General features: G+C 41.4%; 1 protein-coding gene across 8 annotated transcripts in view; it reads right to left on the minus strand.

The window, feature by feature from the left end:
• Nucleotides 1-24494, minus strand: part of KATNAL2 (katanin catalytic subunit A1 like 2) — a 167000-nt gene that overhangs the window by 21541 nt on the left and 120965 nt on the right. For 5 of the 8 annotated variants that reach the window (XM_074022382.1, XM_074022383.1, XM_005586765.4 and 2 more), the window contains 9 exons: nt 22531-22648; nt 21234-21332; nt 17845-17943; nt 17554-17631; nt 13959-14057; nt 11806-11869; nt 11486-11604; nt 5321-5412; nt 3215-3325 (listed from right to left, as the gene is read on the minus strand). In XM_074022382.1, coding sequence (XP_073878483.1) covers nt 3215-3325; nt 5321-5412; nt 11486-11604; nt 11806-11869; nt 13959-14057; nt 17554-17631; nt 17845-17943; nt 21234-21332; nt 22531-22648 — 879 coding nt within the window. Of the gene's footprint in view, nt 1-2416; nt 2582-3214; nt 3326-5320; nt 5413-11485; nt 11605-11805; nt 11870-13958; nt 14058-17553; nt 17632-17844; nt 17944-21233; nt 21333-22530; nt 22649-24494 lie in introns of those variants that run through there. The other 3 variants (XM_074022384.1, XM_074022385.1, XM_045377721.2) reach the window with 3 other exon arrangements.

The following is a 24494-nucleotide window of genomic DNA, read 5'->3' on the forward strand; positions in this document are numbered from 1 at the left end:
TGTGAATTTGCTTCATGTGAAATGGTGCAACATTTTTGGAAAACAGTTGGGCCGTTCCTCAAATAATCAAACGTAGAGTGGCCGTATGACCCAATAATTCTACTCATAGGTATAAGAACAGGCAAATCTACAAGAACATAAAGCAGATCAGTGATTGCCTAATGCTGAGGTGGGCATAGGGGAAATGGGATGGTTGCTAACAAGTACAGGGTTTCTTTTTGGGGTAAAGAAAAATGTTCTAAAATGGATTGTGGTGGTAGTTGCACAACCCTAAATATACTCAAAACCATTGAATCGTATACTCTAAATGGGTGAATTGGGTGGTATGTGAGTTATATCTCAATAAAATTTTAGGGGGGAAAAAACAAAACTAATGGGGTTGTACCAAACAAGTCATGAGCTTGTAGTGAAAGAGAGAAAGAAGCTGATGGCTGACTCATTGGTCGCCACTGAAGGTCGCTGTGGCATCAACCCATGACTAAAACAGAGAAAAAATCCTGCTTTTCTAGTATGAACTACATTTCAGGGTTACCAAATAACCTTACTGGAAGAGAGAAAGTTCTATTATCAAGAATACTTCCAGCTGTTGATCAGAAGAAATGATAGACTTGTACCCCTGGTGAAATAACTGATTCAGGCAGAGGTCATCAGTGGATGCTAACACCATTGATGGGAGCTGTGCAGGCAAGGAACCAGGCTGACACACCTGAACCCAACGGTCAATCTTAGCATCACTAAAAGTGGAGCAACAAGACATCACATACGTCTAGGTATAATGCAATGTGATGTGCACAGCATCGCCTATGAAGTATGTTTGCCAAAAAATTCTATTGACCCTGAATATAAATAATCAAACCTTTAGTCTAATTACAGGAGTAAGAACAACCCTACTACCATGAGGATACAACGAGCCTAATCCACAAAGTGTGGACATCCTGCAAGGCAATCCCTCTGGCAGGCAATAAGTCAATGGCAAGTGGAGGAAAAGAAAAAAAAAAAGAGAGACTGAGGCGGGCGGATGTTCTGATTTGAGGTCAGAAGTTCGAGACTAGCCTGGCCAGCATGGTGAAACCCCATCTGTACTAAAAATACAAAAAAATTAGCCGGGCGTGGTGGTGGGTGCCTGTAGTCCCAGCTACCTGGGAGGCTGAGGCAGGAGAATGGCTTGAACCCGGGAGGCAGAGGTTGCGGTGAGCCGAGATCGCGCCGCTGCACTCCAGCCTGGATGACAGAGCAAGACTCCATCTCAAAAAGAAAAAGAAAAAAAAGAGGCAGTCTGTTCTAGATTAAAAACAACTTAAGGGAATGACCAGTTACACAGTACAAACCTTGTTTGGATACCAGTTCAGTAAGTCAATGGTAAAGAGAGTTTTGAAACAAATTGGGAAATCTGAATATAAAGAGTAAAGAATCACTGTTAATTATGTTAGGGTGATAATGACTTTGTAGTAATGTAAAAAAAAAAGTCCTTATTTTTCTTCGACATGTACACTTGAGAAATAACATTATAGTTGAATATGATTTAAGATATTGCAGCAAAGAAGTGGCAGGGGGTGGTGCTGGAATAGATGAAGTAAATTGAGCAAGATGGTGTTAGTTATTAAAACGGGGAGATGGTGGGTTTATTCTGCTTTTTTCCTTTCCTTAGTGTTTTTTGGAATTTTTTATAATAAAACATTTTTTTAAATCCTAACAATGCTCAGGATATATGAGATAGAACATACTGGTTTTAAGGCACATTATAATGATGCAATCGATGATATAAGGAACATAAGCTCAAAAGCACATGTGTATTTGCCAATGACACATTGAGAAGCAAATTTTTGGAAAAGCCCTTCTAAGCTTATTCAGTTTTTATTTGTTTTTTGCTTTGTTTCTGGTTTTTTGACCTCTGTGAAGCATTTTATTTGGGCTTAGGAAAATTGAAGCAGCACAATAACTTTCTCAACAAATTCCTAGGTATTCACTGGGGGTAGAAGGTCCTCTATTCATCCAGAAAATATGTAGGTCTCCCCAGGGCACAGACCTTCTCACATTCATGCCTAAAGACTTACAGTTTTTCTCCCTCCCCAGCTGACTCTAATGTTCACCCCCAGTGGTTATGATCAATCTTGTTTTAAACTGATGAAGAAAAGGAGATTCCTTCCCTAAAAGTTTCCATGATCACATTTCAATGACGGTTCTCTCTTTGGACTCCACTTTGACATTATTGTATATAGCTCCTATATCTTTAAATTGTAAAATGCTGATCACCTGAGCAAGTAAAGTATTCTAGATTCAAGGGGAGGTGGAACTAGGTTTAAATTATGAGTATATTTAAAATAACAGATTACAAATGAACGTTATGATTTTTTTTTCAATGACTTCTGGTTTGGGAGTCCCAGATCATTAGCATGCACTACCGAAGTGTTTCTCTTTTCATCTTTGAATGTAGAGCAAGGGATGGGTGTGAGGGGCATGAGGTCACAAGTCCCAGCTGGGCTACAAGAGTTGTTGATGTTGGTGGATTGCCCTCTCTTGACCTTGGTGCCCCTCTGAGAATGGGAAGAACAGCATTCCCTTTATCTATCTCCTGCTTCGCCTGAAGTTTGAAAGAAATAATGTATGTGAAAACATTCTCAGAACTATAAAGGGCTTATACTTATTTTTTAAATATATTCTCCAAGTAGATATTGTTTTTCCCTAATCAACATCTCTTATTTCCCAATTCCACATCTAGAATTGTTCTTAAACCACTCTGGGACATGGTTTAAATAAGACTCTGAAAATAGATTATATTTTCCACTAGAGATTATTTACCTTTCTATTTACTGTGCAGCATCAAAGAGAAGATTTTCCTCCTAACTTAAAAAAGCTTAATTTTAATACTATAAAATTCAAACATATTATTTGAGTCCTGGAGATTTTAAGCATTTTGTAGTTCTATGCCAAAGTCCTACTTAATTTAAACATACTATGTAATTTGACTTTAATCTCGAAATGTCCATTTTAAATATTGTTAGTGGTTGCCCTGGCCGGCGTTCCCTCTGTTAAGGCAGATCTTTCATGGTACAGATGGCAAGGATTGGGGACCTGAACACTAAAGCCTTCACATTAATCTTCCAGGGCTGCAGCCAAACAACACGGCTTTGCCTGGAGTGGTCAATATAAAATTGTTATTTGTACTTAGTGACTCCTGAAAATGTATTCAAAATGTACTCTCTTGGTCTCTTACCACGGCAGGTTAGAAGCTGCTAAAACAAACACAAGATCTTCTGAGTGCGCCAGCCCATCCATCTGCACCAGTAACTCTGTCTTCATCCGCAAGCTTCCTTCATGTTCTCCCCTACAGAGAGAGAAGACATGATTCTCCCGTGTCAGAGCCTTCGCCCTCATGACAAGAGCAGCATTCACAGCAATGTCCCTGTGACTGTAGAACAGTTTCTGTTCTGATGGCCAGTGGAGCCATTCATACTAGAATTAGAGAAAATGAGCAATTCGCTATTATTTTCACATAGAGCATGATAGAAAGCAAATAAATGAATATAATGATGGTATTTGAAAGAAAACCAAAGGCAGGCAGTGAGCTGGAGAAAATAACTGAAGGGTCCACAGTCCCACTGGTAGATTAAATGCAGCCCAACTGTGTCTACCTGCAGCATTATTTACCTCTTTAAAAATGACATAATGGAGGCTAATCCCTTTCACTTACATAGCACACAGGAAAGTACTTTCACACCCTCAGCCTCCTGAGTAGCTGGGACCTCAGGCGCAAGACCGCTGCCTGGCTAGGCGTAAGTTTTTTAGTATCTATGCCCCTTAATACTCAACTACCTTTTCCTAAGAGAGAAGACCCTCTCTCAGTATGTATATATGTGTGTGTGTGTGTGTGTGTATAGTTTATTGTATATTATAAGCAGAATATATAATTAGCATTTGCCCATATATTTGCTACATATTTAATTATCGTTTGCCCATAACTATAATTCCTTTAACATAACATGATCCAAGAAGTCTTCAGAGCCCCCATCCTTATTTCCTGACCCTTTGAAGACTCTAATTTTAGAGTCTTTGATCCCAGAGAAGGAAATGGAAATTCAGGGCAGAACCTGGAGCACACACAGATGAAGAGTTTTCACATTAGCCCGATGAGGGCTGTGGGAAACTGGGGATAGAGATCAACAAAGCACGTGTAACAAGAAGTGCATACGGAGACCTGGTCTTTGCAGAGTGACTATGAGGGTCGGCTGGTGCATTCCCATCTGGGTGCCTGTGCAGTTGCCTGCTCCTGTCAGGCCTAGTATAGAAAGCAGAGTGCTCCAGCCTGGGGCTGACAAGCACCAGCTCCAGTTAAGCCATGGAAAATGTCCCGTTTCAATCAATTACATGAATCCCGTAGATTACTTGGGTACATCTTTATGGTTGCTTTTCCCTGCCGGGTAAATGGCTTCCAATGAGTAAAATTTCATAAATTATATTCTACTTATACTTCCAACAAGCTAATTAATTGTGTTTTATTACTATTACTTCTGCCTTGATGATAGACTATTAAAGGTCATTAATAAATGCAGCTGTGTTGAGATTTCCCAGAGATCTGTTTTTTCAAGCCAGGGGTGCCAGATTTAGTAAAAAGCTTCAGTGGAAAATACCTCTGATCAAGACAGAAAGCTGATCTTAAAAACAAATAAACAAAAAGCACAACACTACTCAGGCTTTTGGAAGCACAAACAGAAGGCTTATTACAGTCTGAGAAGTGTTCCTTCCTGCTGAGGACATTCGGTGACACTCAATCTTTACAGATAATATATGTGACATATTTAAAGTCAGCCCTGCTGAGCCATAACCTGATACCACAGAGAAGTGGTGTTTTCCCAGGCTTCGCACACCGAGGACTGCCTCTCGGGAGTGAAGTACAGACGTGGTCCTGCACAGTGGCTGAGTGGGCAAGCCTCATTCCCCAGGGGCAGCCCCTCTGGCTCCAGAGGAGGCCATCACAGTGGCTATTTTCAGCCAGCAGGACTGATACAGCAGCCTGGGATCCTGAGGCTAGAGGATCTTCAGGCCTGAAAACCACTCTGTGGGGAACGGGGGAAGGGAGGATGGCATTTCCTCCGGTTATAAAAACTACTTAAATCAGCTATTCAGTTAACAGGATCTAATTTAAAGACCTTTCCATGTGTCTGCAGAAAATTTGTGGGCTTATTAATAGGCTTATTCTGCTAGTAAATGTCGATGGGCTTCCGACCATCAAACACACTTACAAGAGGGGAGAAGGGATGACAAAAAAAAAAAAAAAAAAAAAAGCAACAATAACAACAAAAACCCCAACCCTGTCTGTTACCCAGGAGCTGTGCCTCTCTGACTCATCACCGACTCCAGCTCGTCCAGGAAGATCGTGGATGGGGCGTGGTAGCGGGCAAGTTCAAATAACACCTGGGTGGGGGAAAAGCAAGCAAGTATTCAAGCTCATAGACTTAAAGTCCTCAGATGCTCCCAGAGAATAAAAACTTAGAATGACTGTAATAATAAGCATTTATGCTGCACTCTGTTATTTCACAATAACTTTATAATCATTACAATTATTTCTCCCTACCTCCACCCCATGGGGTTGGATGGTCCAATTATTTCCATTTATAACTTGATAAAATTAGAGGCAGAGAGTAGGTGGTTACTCCAGGGTTACTAATCATAAATATGAGAGCTTCAGATAAAATTTGGTTCCCAAGCTTGCAGTCGGCTAGTTAACCCCTGAAACACCCTACCAATAATATGTTCCATGTGGACACAAGAGCCTTGGAACATGTATAATCATTTGATAATTCTTCCCTTAATCTTTGGGAACAACAGGAGGTTATTCTCAGAAGAAAATATTTCAGGGGAAGGATTGAGTTCCTGTCATGGGTAACAAGGCTGACAAATTTAGCCCCTTTGTGTTCCTCAAATTACTCCATAGCCTTCCCACACTACCTCAACAAGGCTGCTTGGTAGGCTCAGGTACTAGAAGGCAATTCTCGACTGAATACGATGTTCTATTTGAGAATAAAATAAAATATTATAGACTGAACAAGAACAGGAAAGCAACCAGCAAAAGAACAGACATATAAAAACAAAATAAAGAGCTCTAAAGGGAGATGTGGTGGTGATGAATAGAATATAACAACCTAAACCTTTTTTTTTTAACCCTGAAACTGATCTCTTGAGCATCATATACAATCCTTCACCGGTTGATGGGAAAAAACAGTGGAGATTTAGAAAAGAATAGAAATTCTTTAATAGGCATGGGGGATTTATTCTCCATGTCACTTAGCACTAGCAAACCATCACAGAATCAGAGGGAAAGGGTTCTGAAAAAGTCAGGTTGTGGTTTTCACGAGCAGCAGCAGCTCATCCCTTACAGGTCTCCCTGTCACCGAATGGGAAATACCTCACCTTCCCCACTGCTCATGAGTACATTCAAGCACATGCACCAGCATCTCCCTTTTACAGAATCCTGTTTTATTGGAACAATTGACTGAGTTTAATGAACTGAGAGAACAATGGCAATGCCAGGGCATTCATCACAATGCCTTCCAGATACAATGGAGACCACCTAATTCAGGGCAAATAACTTTCTGTCCTTGTCACACACACACAAAGAAGCCCAAATATACCTGATATTAAGGGTGACTACAACAGTGGCAGTCTACCCAATGAAAAATGAAATATTAGAATATAAAACCCATACATGTTTTTAAGGTGCTCGCTAAAGGCAGAAAAGAGACCAAGAACCTCTGCTAGACCACACACCCAGTTGGAAGGAGAACCACGCCTGGAGTCTAGGCATTCATACTGCCCACTGCATTGCTCATTCCACTTGCAGGGAATATACAGAATCATGGGTAAGTGTTTCTGGAAGCATTAGTCTAAAATTTTCAGAGGAACCTGGAGGAAGTTAGATCATACAACTGGGGGGCGGTGCATTGAAAGATGTAAGCATCAACAGATGTATGCATTTGCTAAAGAGACCACTCAACTATTCCGTAGCGATCAGCTCCTAAAAGGCACGAACATTAGTAGGGGAGGGAGGAACATAACCCAATGGTTCCCTATAAATAACTCTTTAATTGGAATAGAAAGAGAAACAAATGGTAGAAAAAGCTTCTCTGCTTTAGGGGAAGGTCCTGAAGGGTGTGCTTTCTTTGAAAGCTTCACAGTAAGGAGCCTGACAGCATGACAAAGATTGTCCAGCTGAGGATCTTCCCAAAAGCTCGAAAAATAAAGAGAAAATGATGTAATTTCTGAAAGGAAATGAGATGAGCTCCTTTGAGGTTAGCAGAGGTTATCTGTTTCTTCTTGCATTATTTTTTAAATTATCCAAAATAAAAATGCATGTCACAAAAAGATATAAATATTTTCTAAAACTTTCAAAAGTTGTTCAAGTTCATTCAGAATCAAAGAAATACACATTCAAGCACTGAAATATTGAAATGCACGTTTAATCACTGAAATACACTATTACTTTTTACTATTAGATTGACAAATGTTTATTTTGTAAAAGATACTGGTGTGTTGGTCAGGGTGTGGAGAAGCAAATGCACTCAGGAAGCATTGATGGGACTCTAAGAGGGTACAACCCTGTTGGCAAAAAGCAATCTGGCAGTCGGTGATGTCTGTTCCCTTTGACTTGGCAATTCTACTTCATAGAAATTGTCCTACACTACATAGGCAAAAACATGTGTACATATAAGACTGCCCACTCTAGCTTTGTTCACAACAGCAAGAGACTAGAAACAACCTAAAGGCCCATCAAGAAAAGACTGGTTAAATACGTTTTGGTACATTTATGCAACGAACTACCATATAGACATAAAAGAACATGCTTTATCTATAATAGTGTGGAACAATATCCAAGTTATATATATTAAGTTGGGGAAAAACTGGGTACAAAAGGAAATATAGAGTATGTTCCTACTTGCATTTAGAAAGGCAGGGAGAAGCTAGGCATGGTGGCTTATGCCTGTAATCCCAGCATTTTGGGAGCCCGAGGTGGGAGGATTGCTTGAGCCCAAGAGTTCAAGAGGAGCCTGGGCAACATGGTGAAACCTGGTTTCCACAAAAAATACAAAAATTAGCTGGGCTTGGTGGTGTGCACCTATAGTCTCAGCTACTGGGGAGGCTGAGGTGGGAAGATTACTTGAGCCCAGGAGGTCGAGGCTGCAGTCGGCTCTGATAATGTCACTGCACTTTGGCTTTGGTGCCTCGGTGACAGAGCAAGACCCTGCCTCAAAACAAAACAGAACACCCAAAAGAAACAGTTGTTGATGTTAATGTAGATAATAGATAAATGTTCTGCAGGGCTGCTGTAGCAACTGTTAATAGTAGTTGCCTCTGGGGAGAGGGCTGAGGAGTCTGTACATCCTCTTATACTCTTTTTTTTTTTTTTTTTAAGGCTAGTTACTTTTAAAATATATAGTAAAAGAAAGGAAGAGGCCGAGCATGGTGGTCACGCCTGTAATCCCAGCACTTTGGGAGGCCGAGGTGGGCAGATCACAAGGTCAGGAGTTTGAGATCAGCCTGGCTAATATGATGAAACCCTGTCTCTACTAAAAATACAAAAAAGCCAGGCGTGGTGGGGGTGTGTATAGTCCCAGCTACTCGGGAGGCTGAGGTAGGAGAATCGCTTGAACCCAGGAGACAGAGGTTGCAGTTAGCCGAGGATGCACCACTGCACTCCAGCCTGAGCGACCGAGCAAGACAAGAAAGAAAGAAAGAAAGAAAGAAAGAAAGAAAGAAAGAAAGAAAGAAAGAAAGAAAGAAAGAAAGAAAGAAAGAGAGAGAGGGAGAGAGAGAGAGAAAGAAAGACAAAGAGAGAGAGAAAGAAAGAAGAAAGAAAAAGAAAGAAAGAAAGAAGGAAGGAAAGAAAAAAGAAAGAAAGAAAGAAAAGAAAGAAAAAGAAAGAAAGAAAGAAAGAAAGAAAGAAAGAAAGAAAGAAAGAAAGAAAGAAAGAAAGAAAGAAAGAAAGAAAGAAAAAGCAAGCAAGCAAGCAAGCAGGAAGGAAAGAAAGAAAGAAAAAGAAAGAAAGAAAAAGAAAAGAAAGAAAGAAAGAAAGAAAAAGAAAGAAAGAAAGAGAGAGAAAGAGAAAGAAAGAAAGAGAGAGAAAGGCAGGTAGGAAGGAAGGAATTGGGAGAGGAATTGTTTCCTCACTCCTTTTTTTTTAATTTATTTTTTTTGCTCCCACTCCACCGGGATTTTTCTTCACTCTTAGAATCCTAACAAAATAATACTGAACCAGAGGAAAACTTTAAGTGAATACAATGCTCACACAGGATGGAGAATTCTTGTTAATTGACTTTTCTGGTTATTCGACATTAAACCAGAAAATTCATGTAACTTCAGTCTTTGTTAGGAATACTATAAACTTTTTGAGTTTCTTCTTCTGCCTAGGTAAGTCCTGTCCTGAGAGTATGTCACCCTCCTTCGCGCACCCTGCAGTGTCTTGTGCTCGTGGTTCTAAACACCGCTTTTCATGACAGAAGATGAACCTAAACTAATTCTGAGTGGTATCTTTTAAGAGTTTGTTGTTATTCAGCATATAGAAATGACACGTTAAAAAAAAAAGACTTCAGGGTGATAAGAATTCTAGTTAGATGAATTTCAGCTACAGTCATCTCTAGGCATATGGAAGAGATTGGTTGCAGATCCTCTCCCTCTTCCTCCCGACACCCTTCCCTGTACCAAAATCTGTGCATATTAACTTGGGGAAAAGCCAGGTACAAAAGGGAACATATAGTATGTTCCTACTTGTATTTAGAAAGGCAGGGAGAAGCTAGGCATGGTGGCTCATGCCTGTAATTCCAGCATTTTGGGAGCCCGAGGCAGGAGGATTGCTTGAGCCCAAGAGTTCAAGAGGAGCCTGGGCAACATGGTGAAACCTGGTTTCTACAAAAAATACAGAAATTAGCTGGGCTTGATGGTGTGTGCCTATAGTCTCAGCTACTGGGGAGTCCCACAGTCTATCCTGGGAAACCCACATATACTCGGGTTTTGCATCCTGTGAATACTGTATTTTGTCGAAAAAAATTCCCCATATAAGTAGACCCATGCAGTTGAAGGGCCAACTGTTGTTCAAGGGCCAACTGTAACTGAACCTCCAGCTAACTAAAAGCACATGGAGCCATAACTGTAAGTGTAGCTAAATTCAAGCCCCACTTAGGAACTGGCACTGAGTTATACGCAAGATGAAGAACAAAGAAATAGAAGATATCAACGTAGGTTTCCACAAATTACCATCTTGAATGGGTAACAAGAATTTATATAAGCTTACATATTTGCAGCAACTTGAAAATGATATCAATGTAATAGATAATAGGTTATTTTAGGTAAGTCAATCCTTTAAACATATTCTATTATGATTTCCAAATAGGCCATCATATTTTGAAAGAGTCATCTAAGGGAATGTAATTTAAGCATAACTTGTTAATCACTTTTCAGAAAACATGTAATATTTTATATTCACTTATATTGAGTACATATCTGCCATTCTACAGAGTGTGATAGTTTAACAGGTTTTCAAAGAAGGACCTTTCTTACACTAGGACCTAAACCATAAATGGAAGTGCTCTTAATGTCACTGGAAGATTCAGTACAATTTTCTAACATAAAATATAACATCAACTATAAATGTGATATTGTAAAGATGGAAACAACCTCTGAAAGAAAGCAAAAAATTGCTGGGCGCAGTGGCTCATGCCTGTAATCCCAGCACTTTGGGAGGCTGAGGTGGGCGGATCACCTGAGGTCAGGAGTTTGAGACCAGCCTGGCCAACATGGTGAAACCCTGTCTCTACTAAAAATACAAAAAAAATTAGCTGGGCATGGTGGCAGGCACCTATAATCCCAGCTACTTGGGAGGCTGAGGCAGGAGAATCGCTTGAACCTGGAAGGCGGAGGTTGCAGTGAGCCAAGATGGCACCATTGCACTCCAGCCTGGGGGACAAGAGCAAGACTTCCTCTGAAAAAAAAAAAAAAAAAAAAAGAAAGAAAGCAAAAAATCTTACAGGCTATGGGCACTATGGAAGCAAAGGTGCTCAGAACATCTGAAAGAATAATGAAGGTTAAAGTTTCTTGATTCTTTCTTAGAGTATCTAGCATAGGGACTAACATACAGTAGTAGCCTCTCAATAAATGTTAACCAAATATAGTGTACATGTTAAATAATAAATGCTTCTTGAATGAAGAAAAAATATGCCAAGTCAGAGATTTTTTTTCCCAGCCTTCATGCCTAAATTGCATGAATCAAAAAAGAGCTGTTGATCAAATTCCCAAAGGAAGGGAGATCATGTTTTGCTGATGGGGGCACAATTAACTTCCACAGATAATAGTCAATCCATTTCCCAAGCTACTGGTAATCAAGATCCAGGATTGAATCTAACATAAAATCACCTAAAAGCAAAGAAGCTCTGACATCATTTTGTACCACCGTATTACACTAGAACTTATTTTTAAAAACAAAATTAAGAATTCCTACCCGAACAAGTTTTTCTGAATCCCCTCTCCATTTGCTGACAATGGTGGATGCAGAGATGTTAAAGAAGGTTGTTTTACATTCAGTGGCCACAGCTTTGGCCAGTAAAGTCTTTCCTGTACCTAAAGAGAGACACGTAAAAGATGAGCAGGCATTTCAACTCCATCATCCCCCTGCTTATAGACAGAAGTCAGTTTCACACATAAGGAAGGAAGTGACTGCTCAGCTCTCATGTGCCCCGGTCCTGAAGTGAGGACAGAAGGGACAACTCATCCTCTGCACACACACTTAACACCAACATCAAAATAGGATGCTGTGTTTACCTGGAGGGCCGTACAGCAGTAGTCCTTTCCAGGGGGAAAGAATTCCTGTAAATAGCTGTGGATACTATGGAAACAAGGAACAAGGATGAGGTTTGGTGCTGACACATCAGCCTGCATACTCTCAGCACAGACAAGCCAGGAAAGCTGGAGTGAGATTCAGGTCTCCTTTTTTTGCTTAAGGTCGTCTGCTTCTCACCTAAATAAACAGATCTTATTCATCCCAATTTTATTTTCATGCTCGATTAGAATGCCTGACTTAATTTTTGTGACTTTTTAAAAGAGCAATTTTTTAAGGAAAGGAAAGGTATATGTAGGTACTCTTCCTCTCTGTTAAACAGTTATCTCTTACATGCATAACATCGTTTTCCCCAAACTTCTATATGGAGAGCATTTGGCAATCTTTTGAATGTTGTAAAGCAGGTATGAACTTTAAAATACATACTAGAACCAATTAGTAAAGGTTTATTTGAATAAAGTACAGAGCTATGGTGAAACCTGTTTTGGAAGTTGAGAATATTCAGGGGCAAACGCATTAAGAGACACCAACTCTGAACAGGACATGCATAGCCTTCAAGGAAGTCTCGCCTATTAGTTCAAATTCAAACAATCTGGGGAAGGTGGGTGGCAAGGGTTGGTAAAGAATGCGGGAGAGGGGTGTGGCAAGGAATATTAGTAAAATTAAAACTAGCTATTAGTTTCTTGCTAATCCTGACGTCAAATCTCAACGCATTTGGAGCTTGTAATGCCATGGAGAGAACAAATCCAGGGAATTTCAATGAGATGTTCTATCCTTTTTAAAAGTTTTATGCTATAGTTCCACTTAGAGGAAAAGGTGAGTAAACTTCTATTAATTCTAAACACCAGTGTATTTCTTACTCCTAAGTCTGAACACAGAAAGAAAGAGGGCGAAAAGAGAATCTAAATGTATTGATTTTTGTCTCGTTAGAGGAAAGCATCCAAAAATCAGGGGCCACATGGGCTCAGTGGTAAGACTAAATAGGTTATTCAGTAAAATAAATTCATAATCCTGACAGCAGGAAATTACAAAAAATGGCCATAAATTATTTGTAGCTCCTTTCATCAAGGAGTGGAGCCTATTTCTCCAACATTTGAATCTGGGCCTGGTCTTGTGACTTTGGCCAGTGGGACATTAGCAAATGTAAGAGATTTGAAAATATAAGACTAGCAGAAAAATATACGAGGCATGAAAGATGCTTGTGAATTAGAACTTTCCCTTTCTTGCCTCTTTCTGGGAACCCACTGCCACCATGTGAACAGGACTGGGCTTTCCTGCTAGAGGATGAGAGGTCACATGGAGAGACACCTTGGCTGTACTGCTTGTCCCAGCCTTTTCAGTCTCTCCATCTTTTCTGCTACTCTGGCTGATGGCTCAGACCTGTGATTGAGCCCAGTTAAGAATACCACATGGAAAAGAGATGAGCCAGCCCAGCTGAGCCCAGCTCCAACTGCCTACCCACAGAATTACAAACAAATAAATTGTTGTCTTAAGGCACTAAGTTGTGGGGTGGTCTGTTATACAACAAAAGCTAAGTTTTCACTTACCTCTTCATCACCCCATTTGTAAATCAAACATGGAGAGTATTGTTTTTCTATTTTTCTACCCAGTTTGTAAACTGCACAGAGATTTGTCAGTAATAAGTAATGAGCACAACAGGCTGGCTTTGCTGGTCACTGCCCTGGAAGGGGCTGTTCAGTCTTCACAACCAGCCAGAAGCAAAGCCCCAGATGATCCTGGGGAGGGTAGGTGGAGGGGGGGAGTGTAAAGGAAGGATCTGTGGAAACAAAGTGAGAGATTCTCCCCTACCAGAGGTATTTCTACAACAATAAGAATATTTTTAAGGGAGCAGGCTAATTTGAATCAATCTGACAAATTATGTATACTATAGTCTTAGATCTTAAAGTTTCACTTAGCTCAGACACCTGTCTTGAACTAATATGTAACATGATTTTAAATGATCTAGAATGGACCAGGCTTTGGTGCTCCAGGGTTGAGAAAGTGTTGTGACACAAGCAAAATGTTAACGTGTGGACAGAAAATCATCCTGCCCTTCCCTTTCTGATAGGTGTGTGACATACAGCTTGTCCAATGGATAGTGAACAGAAATAACCCCCAAGAGGCTTCCCGTCCTTACCCTTATAGGATACACAACAGCTTCTTTGACTAACTGCTTGGCTGCATCAAGTCCAATAATGTCATTCCACTTTATGTTTGGATTATGGAGATAAATGTCCTGCAATGCACATTTGATCATTTTGTTAAAACTGATGTTGTCCTCTACAGCTGTAATAACTTTGGGAGCAGCAGAATACTTGACTTACAATAGGATATAAAGTGCTGGTGATAAAAACTGTTCATATTTTATACACACACACACACACACTTTGTAATTTTGGGTTAGTTCGCCAAAGGCATGCCGTGAAAATATTCAATGATTTTCCCTGAAGAAGACATTGATAACACAGTATGGTACTTTTCAGGGAGAAAAAAAAATATCCTAACAATGGACTCTACCTGTTTTGAGTCAATAGCAAACCATACCGATTTATAACCATAATTAAAGAAGCTACAGAATATGCCTTCAACTTACATTAGGTTTTACTGTGCAACATAGTTCCTAGCCAGTGCCTGGCCTTGTTCTTGTTCCTTGATCTCACAAACACTTTCTTAATCTGTCGCATAAAAGAGATAATGCTCCTCTGAAACCAATTTCTCTTTTTTCCCTAGCGATCATTCCCTACTTCCAGCAGGAGCAATTGCTTCTACAAAATTCAAGGAAGCCAACAACTGGGTGAAACTGCAGTTTTCCCCTCTTATAGTAGAGCCCTGTAGCAACCATCTAGGGTAATCAATTACGGTAGCTTTTACTGATAACTAATTTACAGTTTCCAAACTTCAATTTCACCAGACGCCTCAGAGCAGTCGCTAAGGGGCCTTTCTCAGTAGGAGCTGTTTCAGGCAAACTGAATATCTAGAGTGTTTCATCAAAAAAGCCCGAAAAACCTTCTTTCCAAAGTCATTCTGAGTGACTACAGAAAAAATCTGAATCTATTCTTATATTTATGTAATTTTTAATAAGTAATATGTGCTCATGGTCCAAAAATACAAATACATTTTTTAAATGCTGGTGAGATGTTTGTGCCTACTCCGGCTCTCCACCCATCCAGTTCCCTCCACCATAGGAAGTTCATTTTTATTTTTAATTTTTCTTCAAACAGGGTCTCGTTCTGTAGCCCAGGCTGGAGGGCAGTGGCATGATCACCACTCACTGCAGCCTCAACCTACCGGGCTCAAGTAATCCTCCCACCTCAGCCTCAACACAACAGCTTCTTTGACTAACTGCTTGGCTGCATCAAGTCCAATAATGTCATTCCACTTTATGTTTGGATTATGGAGATAATCCAAACTTCCACTTTTTCCCTTAGCAATTTCCTATCTTCTTTACTAACACTTTCCCCACCCCTCCCTCCTTCATGTTCTCAAAGTGCACCTTGCCCCTGGGATGAGAAACTCTTGAGGGCAAGGACTAGTGATCCTTCTGCCTCGGCCTCCCGAAGTGTTACAGGAGATTACAGGTGTGAGCCACTGCACCCAGCCAACTTTCACTTTTATTAGAGAAATTTCTTGTTTGTTTGTTTGTTTGTTTTTTCTGAGATGGATTCTCGCTCTGTCATCCAGGCTACAGTGCAGCAACCTCTGCCTCCCAGGTTCAAGCAATTCTCATGCCTCAGCCTCCCAGGTAGCTAGGACTACCAGCAAGCACCACCATGCCCAGCTAATGTTCTGTATTTTCAGCAGAGATGGGTTTTTGCCATGTTGGCCAGGCTGGTCTCAAACTCCTGACCTCAAGTGATCTACCTGCCTCAGTCTCCCAAAGTGCTAGGATTATAGGTGCCAGCTACTGCACCTTGTCTAGAGAAAGTATTTATACAAGCGCTTTGGTCATGCATGATATATATAATCCATTATTGGATGGAATGATAGTGAAAGGACTCAGTCTTCCTTACTCTGCCTTTAGAGCCTGGATCTATATGCAGATCCACCAGCCATTCACATTCTTATTACCGTCCTTTCTTAGGGAAATCTTGGAACACAAGGAAAATTCAGTTACCTAGGTATTCAAGGCATCCATAGATAACAGCAGTATTTCTTGCCCTCTTCTAGAGTTGAGTTCCACAAGGTAATGTTTAATTTCCCAACTGACAATTTCTCCTTATATCAATCCAAAGTTATCAGTCAGAATTCAACAGGACTACCTCATGAGGTGGTGAGCTCTCTATCACTGTAAGCATTCAGGCAGGAGCAGGTTTTCTACCTCCCATGCTACTATAGAAAGGATTCCAGATGGAATCATCTCAGGCCACTTCCACTCTATAGTTCTATCCTCATAGTCATGTTAGCCTTTTGCAAAAATGGTAATGAGACTACTAATTTAGGGTTATTGCAGCCTGGCTTAGTCCCTCATCCCCTCTCACTGGTAAAAACCTCATAGATGGTCACCCCATCTCCTTTTCTTTGCTATTCATTTACCTCCCTGTCATAGAACAAGCCATCCACAAGCACATGGGATGATCCCATCCTCTGATGGATGCCTTTCTAACGTCCCCTCTTCTATAGGCGTGTTTTCAGCCCTGGGTACTGCTCACCGTACCCTTCCTCAGGAGCCCTGCCTCTCTCTACCGGTTCCCCACCACTCCCTGCTTCTTAGGTGGCCCATGGGAAATGTGCACAACCTGCAATTTCTCATGGATGTGCCTATGCCCAGAATAGCTCCTAGCCTCCCTCTTTCACTTTTTCCCTTAGCGATTTCCTATCTTCTTTCCTAACACTTTCCCCACCCCTCCCTCCTTCATGCTCTCAAAGTGCACCTTGCCGCTGGGACGAGAAACTCGTGAGGGCAAGGACTGTGCTCTGACTCATTCACCTTTGTGTCTCCAGCCCGCAGCACATACCTGACACATAAGAGGCTACAGGAAACAACTGCTGAGCTGAACAGAGACAGCTCAGGAGCCCTTAGCTTTTCAGAGGAGCTGTGAATTTTTGGGATCATTTTAAACACCCCTCTGAGCCTGCCTAGGTTTCAGTCTTCAATTAAATATGAAGCATTACAAATTAGAAAAATATCCTGTAACTCAGGGGTCTATTTTATTTTCTAGGAACTTGCCCAACGTCACACAGCTAGCAAGAGAAGGATCTAGAAATCAAAGGCAGGTCGGTTAATTCCAAAGCCTATTCTTCCTGCCTTCTGGTTCCATAGTGCAAGCTGGAAAAGTCCGTAGTCTGGATGGTAAAGTCTTTCCTGCTAATTGTGTTTTTCATGGAGATTTTCAATGATGATATCATCAGACTTCCGACATCTCTATTTCTAGGCTCTGACTTTTTAAAACAGATGCAGACATACTTTTTTCTTCTTTAAGAGGCTTTCTTTCCTTGACTGTTGGCTCTGCTATTAAACCTTTCACCTGTCCCTTCATTCCTAAGTCTTTTTCTCTCTCGGTTTTCTTGGCCTCTATCATGAGATGGTGGGCTTTTTATATTGTAATTTTATGATTCTATAATTTATTTATCATGCATTATTGTGCCTCTAAACAATATGAGTGCCTTCGCAAGTGGGGGCACTTTATAAATAAATTATCATATTTATTGTTATTAATAAAAGAAGCAGCCCACAAAGCTCCACAAGCCCCAGCCCGCCTCCGTAAATTTGTGAATTGAATATCAGATCTTACCCGGCTCACCACCGCTGCCAATTCTCGCATCTCACTGTTCATGCCAATAAATGCACTCAGAGGTTTCAGCAGTCGTTCCTGATGAGAGGAGTGGAAAGGCTCACATTACAATATTGCTTCATAATTTAGGAAGAAACCCTGGGCACGCACAGGTCTTGGTGAAACAAACGATGGCAGGTGGCTACGGCCTTTGACTTGATCTCAAGGTTTCACTGTACTCAAAATTATATTTCCAGAGTTCATCTGGCTGTTGGCAATTTGAAAGATGAATGTCACATCTTCGCCACTTACTGAGGGGTCTGGATTATGGTCGAAGGTGTTCAAGGCAAGTTCACTGGTCGCTCCCTTGATGGCATCTGTGAGCAGCCCTCGGAAGTCAATTATTTGGCCCTGAAAGGGAGGAAAGGTTATTTATGCCATGAGAGCATAAGAGAAGACTCTTCTTAATAACTCAGTTTCATTAAACCAAGACACATTTATATACCCTGGTATTAGGGCAAACTTCAAGTGAAACTTTAAAAAGAACCAGCACTAGTATTAAACATGATGATTTCCTCAAGTTGGAGCACCTTAAAAAATTGTAAGTACATTTTCCAGAATGAAGTGGATTTGAATAAAAATTCATGAGTATTTCTCAGTTCCTGACACACACCATCTGCTTCCTTCCTTATGTGTTAACTTCCCCTGTATGGTCTTATCCTATTAAAATATTACACACACAGAAACAACTCATTGGCACAACAGTAATGAGAGTTCCTGTCTATGAATTGTGACACACGTTCCCACTCAATAGAGTGCTGTACAAAATAAGTGTGCAAGGTTCTTTGTGAGAACTATTTCTTTTTTGTTATTTTTGTATATAATTTGTATAAATTTATTGGCTATAAGTGGAATTAATTTAATTTCCACCAACAATGTATGAGTTCCCTTTTCTCCATATCCTGTGAGGATTATTTCTAATCCTTTTTTTTTTTTTCCTTTAAGAGACAGACAGGATCTCACTCCATCATGCAGTGGCATAATCAGAGCTCACTGCAGCCTTAAACTTCTGGGCTCAAGGGATCCTCCCACCTCAGCCTCCCGAAGAGCTGGGACTACAGGTGTGCACCACCACTCTTGGCTAATTTTTAATTATTACTATTACTTTTTTTTTGTAAAAATGGGGTCCTGTTATGTTGCCCAGGCTGGTTTCCAACTCCTGACCTCAAGTTATCCTCCCACCTTAGCCTCCCAAAGGGCTGGGATTACAGGTGTGAGCCAGCATACCCAGCCTATTTCTAATTCTTATAACACTTCTGTTAGTCAGGAGTGACATCCTGGCTTCATAGATGTGAGAGTAAGTCCAGAGAGGTTAAGTGATTTGCCCAGAGCCACAGCACTAATAAATGGCTTAAGGCCAGGATTTAAACTCACTTAATCTGTCTCCCAACCCACGATCCTTCCAATATCACCTTGTCCCCCCTAGAGCTAGGAAGGAAAAAGCAAGGATGCACCAAAAAATAAAACAATAATAGTAGTTAACATTTATGGAGTGTTTATTATGTGCTAGGCACTGTGCCAAGTCTCTCCTTTCATCATGAGACTTACAGTGGGCACTGCGATTATTTCCATCTTACAGCTGAGAGAAATGAGGCTTGGAGAGATTATAAAACAATTTGCCCAAAGTTACACAGTGGGGGAGCATCTGAGCCGGGTTTTGAATCTAGACAGGCTGACTCTGAAGCTTATGCCCTCAAGAACAACATACCTACTAAATTTGTAGGGAGAGTGTCCTAAAGCTTGGATTCTGATATAGTAAGGATGTGTGCCCCCTCCAAATCTCATATTGAAATGTGATGCCCAGTGTTGGAGGTGGGCCTGGTGGGAGGTGTTTGAGTCATTGGGGAGGAACTCTCATGAAAGGCTTGGTGCTCTAACCACTGTAACTAGTGAGTTCTCATTCTATTAGTTCACGAGGGACCTGGTTGTTTAAAAGAGTCGGTCATCTCCCTCCCTTCTTGTTCCCTCTCTTGCCATGTGACATGCCAGGTCCCCTTGCCTTCCGCCATGAGTAAAAGCTTCCTGAGGCCTCACCAGAAGCTAAGCAGATCCCAGTGCCGAATAGAACTATGAGTCAAATAAATCTCTCTTCTTTATAAACTACTCAGCCTCAGGTATTCCTTTACAGCAATGCAAAACAGACAAACACAGGTACTAACATGGAAATGACAGACCTGGGGTTTTCTGAGATTGGCCCCAGGCCATATACCCTCAGGCAACCTATGGACATATGAAATGCTAGGGAGAAAGCCATCTACATTGTGCCCTGAGGACATTTCTGCTGGTAAGAGGATTTATAGTCAGACTACTTCAAAGGTTAAGTGCTGGGTTAAATGGTCCCTTCCTTGTGAGCCAATCAAAAACATCCATTCATTTCAATGTTGCCACAAAATAGCTAGGCAAAGTGACTGAAAACACAACAGAAGCAGTGAAGGTGAACAAGGAGACATTTTTCCAAGGGAGGCGTTGATTCCCATGATATCATCTCCAGCAATTACCATGTAAGTTAGGCCCTTACAGGGAGTCATTTCAGGCCAGTGAGGTCACTGCCCTTCATTTTCAGGGAGATGTTCCAGTCACCCCTCTAAATTCACACACAGAGTTCAGTTTTTCTAAGAGCTGGCCGGAACTAAGTCAGCACTCCAGAGGTTTGAGCACTTGGCTGAAGAAAGAAAGAAGAAGCTTAAAGAACTACACCCTTGGAGAGTATGACCAAGAGCAATATGGTGCTGTTCATTTCCCAATTACATATTTTAATCTACCTTTTGACTACATCCACCCAATCTGGGTCTTTTCTGCTTAAGACATTATTATTTAAAATCCAGACATGAGATTCATTATGAAAAAGGTAGAAATATCTATCAAGGACAAAATCAACCCTATATCAACTGAGGTTTCATAGTCCACATGAAATTACGTTTAGATCAGAAGCCATCCCTCCAAGGAGAAAGATGCCACCACTAATCGAATGCCACGGACAGGGCAGAGCAGAATGAGTATGTGTTTCCAACTCACTAAATAACGCAGATGTCTTAGCGCTTTGGGAGGTCCAGACAGGAGGATTGCTTGAGGCTAGAAGTTTGAAACCAGCCTGGGTAACATAATGAGACCCCATCTCTAGACGAATTAAAAAAATTAGCTAGATGTTGTGGTGTATGCCTGTAGTACTAGCTACTTGGGAGGCTGAGGCAAGAGGATTCGTTGAGCCCAGGAGTTCTGGGCTGCAGTAAGCCATGATTGCACCATTGCACTCCAGCCTGGGTGACAGAGCAAGCCCTGTCTCTTAAAATAAATAAATGATAAGAACGACGCAGGAGGATCATGCCAATGTTTGTCATTGTTATTACAGAATTTTTAAGCTGATGGGAACACTAAAGACAATCTCTTCCGAGCCCTTCAATTTACAAATGTGGAAACTGAGTTCCTTAGAGATGGGGCAGTTCATGCCAGCCCATTCATTCAGAAAGGAGATTCCAAAGAAGAACCCATTTTCTGACCCTCTTCTCCATTTACCTCACAACCAACCTTCAAAAATCACGTCTTAACTTTCCTGTTTGACAAAAATAATGTTTTTTTGTTTTCATGTTTAAAAGGAAAAAGAAATTACCCCTTTCAGTGTTAGGTTCGTGAGTTTCACTTACTCTTCGTGGGTGGGCATTTTCCTCTCCACTGTCTTTACCGATTCTTGATATATTTAGGCCGAAGTTGGCACTCTCCAGGCGAGTGTTATTAACTACCTCCTGAAGAAAGAGAGACAAGGACACATTGGCTGTGAGCAGCCATGGAGAGATGCTGGCTGTACCTGCCCACTCCATCATGCAAAGTCCAATGCTGGAGAGCAATTCTGTAAATGCGACGTGCACATGTAGTTTAGCCACTTTTGTGCAGACCCAGGAAGATGAGTTAGCTGTCTGCCTGCACTATGTGGAAGGAGTTGTCCCTGGAAAACCGAGAAGATGCCAGGCCATGGGCCCTGAGCAGCTTTTCCAAATGGAGGAAACAGTTGTGCCTCAACCCATCCCCTTTTGCTGGCTCGTCTTTTCTCCTGTGATCAGGGGTGTTTTTGGCCAGGAGTGACTGAGTTTGGAGATACAGCAGAGTCAACCAGCCTCCCATGGGACTCATCCTGCCCCATCTTCACCTCTCTTCCACCTGAATCAGGCTGTAGCGGCCAGAACTGTAGAGAGGGGGAGAGAATCCTTTTGACCAATCAGGTATTGTGATTATTCCTTTCCATTATTTGACATTAAGTTTTTAAATTCCTTTTCTCAGTTTCCATTGGTCCTCTTTCCTTTGAAACCTGGGATGTTTTGTCCTAACTAAGAAGGTTCTGGACATGAGTCTCGTGAGTCAGGAGCCATTTACTTCACTCACTTGCTGGGTTCTCTCCTTGCTGCCCTTCTTGGCCCCCAGAAAGTCCAGGGTGAAGGTCTGGGGTGAGGGCTGACCATGTGCGATTTGGAGAAGTCCAGTAGGAGACCTTCAGACCCAGCCACACCTGAAGTGTAGCGTAGGCTATGCCTGGCCTACACTTAGGAACCCAGCAATGTGCTCTGGGACAAGAAGATCTGCCATCTTGGTTAGCTCAGTTACCTCAGGTAACAGTAACCTCAGATGGGAAGACCACGCTCCACAGTAACCAGGCCCTCCTGCTCTGACTGGGCCCTGGCCCCACCCTGGCCCATCGCCCAGCACCCAGATCAGGGGAAAGACTTGGAGGAGAAAAAAGTCTCCTGCCCATGTTCAGAAACATTAGGAAATCCAGGGATTTGTCCATGGTTTGAGTCCAGTGTACTAGAAGAAAACCTACAATTCAATTAGATCACACAGCAATTTTAAAAGCGTAGGTCCTCAAAAAATAAATAAATGTGACTTTTTTCGTAGGGCTATTTTTCAGCCAAGTGTGCTATTCACAAAGTCAAGCCAAGCCATCCTGACCTGATTAGGATGCTCCTTATTGAGAGATTTGGTGTCCCCTGTCTTCCCCACTGTGGTTTTGGACCGGGGCCTCTGCTGATTGATCTTGGGAAGATTTTGGCAACTGTCGTTCATCACCCTAAGGAAGGGAACAAAGACCTTGGAAGAAATTATTCTAGCCACTTAATTTGAGGTAGTTAAACACCTATTCTTAAGAATAGCACATTTAAGAAAGCTATTGAAAGATATGCAGGTGGCCACTATAGGGCCCTTCCACCTATGCGATCCACCCACTAGGTTCATCCTGGCCCTAACTCCCTCCAGGCTACTCATGGGGTTCTTCTAAGATCCCCTCCTGGAGCCCCCCAACTCACCCTCTTCATTTCCCTTTCACACCACATAGCTTCGGCCCTTCTGCAAATAGCTTTAGTTCTTAAGAACACATTGCTTTACAAGTATTTTTCCGTTGTTCCTTCTACCTTCCTTAAAAGCAGCATTAGACCAGGAGAAAGGTGTGTGAGAGAAAGGAGTCCTCCCATTCAAACTAAGAAACAGTAGGAAATTCAGGGATTGGCCCATGGTTTTAATGCAGTGCCCTGGATGTACCCTGTCTACTTAAAATACATCTCAGCATGTTATGAGTAATAAACATCAAAAGGGGATTATGGAAGGAAAACAAACTTCCTCTCATCAATGTTGTCCCAGACCAATCATATTTACCAAACAAATTTTCATCAACAATTGTTTACTTCAGACAAAACAAACTGATGGGGCTGGAAGTCAGAAGAGTAGCTAACTCTGATGGAGATGGGGAGAATTTGACTGAGAAGGGGCAAAGGTAGACTGCCGGTGGCTGTAACTGTGGTTACAAGAGTATATGCATTTACTGTATACATAGCTATATATGTAGTATGACTGTATATATGTTATATAACCATAGAAAGATCAAATCACTTTTTTCACTACATTCGTATAATTAGATATAAAATTCAGTATTTGAATATCCATATGTTTCTGTAGAAGATGCCACCAGAGAGAGACAGGACTAGCTTTGGGGGCAGAATATGAACTCCCACATTGTTTCTTAGTTCTCCTAGCCCTTTTGTCGCTATATGTGAGATGCCATTTGCAGAAGGTTCGTTAGAAGCAAGTCTCTCCGTGTTCCGAATGATCTCAGAGAGCTGCTATTTCAACTTCCTTTCTTTATGGGGATAATAAATGTTCGTGTCTAATATAAATGCACAGCTATTTAGCCAGTAAGACCACCCATGTCGACAATACCACCAATGTCCACATGGTGACACATCTGTGAGTGTTTGTCTCACTGGGGAGAGCGTCATGAGAGGTGGACACTAACAGTTCTTGGGGGTTCTTTTTCTATCTTTAAACTAGGAATAAGAATGTCTTTCTCCGCCCTTTTGCTGGCACAAAAATGAAATAACTATGAAATGAAAACCAAGCATTTCACAAATGCAAACTTATATTAATAGTATTGACTTAAGAGAAGTTATTTATATGTGTGTGTGGAAGTGTATGTGTGTGTTTATGTGTTTGTGTGTGTGTGTGTCTGTATTTAAACTTGCCTCCCCATCCTTGTGGAGCTGGCAGGAAACAGGGACTCTATTTTCCCACTTTGATTTCCCATTGGATGCAACTGATCCCCAAGGTCTGCTTTAACACGACCAAAATACAAGAGCTCTAATGTATAAAGCAATGCAATTCATTTTCAATCGGCTCTGAGGATTGTAAAATTCCTCTGAACATGGAACCAAATTCACTCTGCTTTGACTTTAACCATTGGTCCTAGGTGCACCTTGTGGAATTTGGCAGAAAAGGCCCAATTGCCCTTTGGAGGGTGAACTGAAGCCTGTTCCTGCAATGTTCTAAGGAGCCCCCCTCCACCAACCCTCTGTTCAAGCTCAACATCTCCAGTTGCTCCAGTCATTCCTAAAGTTACCTGGCTCCCAGATTCTTCCTCAAACTGG

This window comes from Macaca fascicularis, chromosome 18 (genome assembly GCF_037993035.2).
Source record: "Macaca fascicularis isolate 582-1 chromosome 18, T2T-MFA8v1.1".
Classification (NCBI taxonomy): Eukaryota; Metazoa; Chordata; class Mammalia; order Primates; family Cercopithecidae; genus Macaca; species Macaca fascicularis.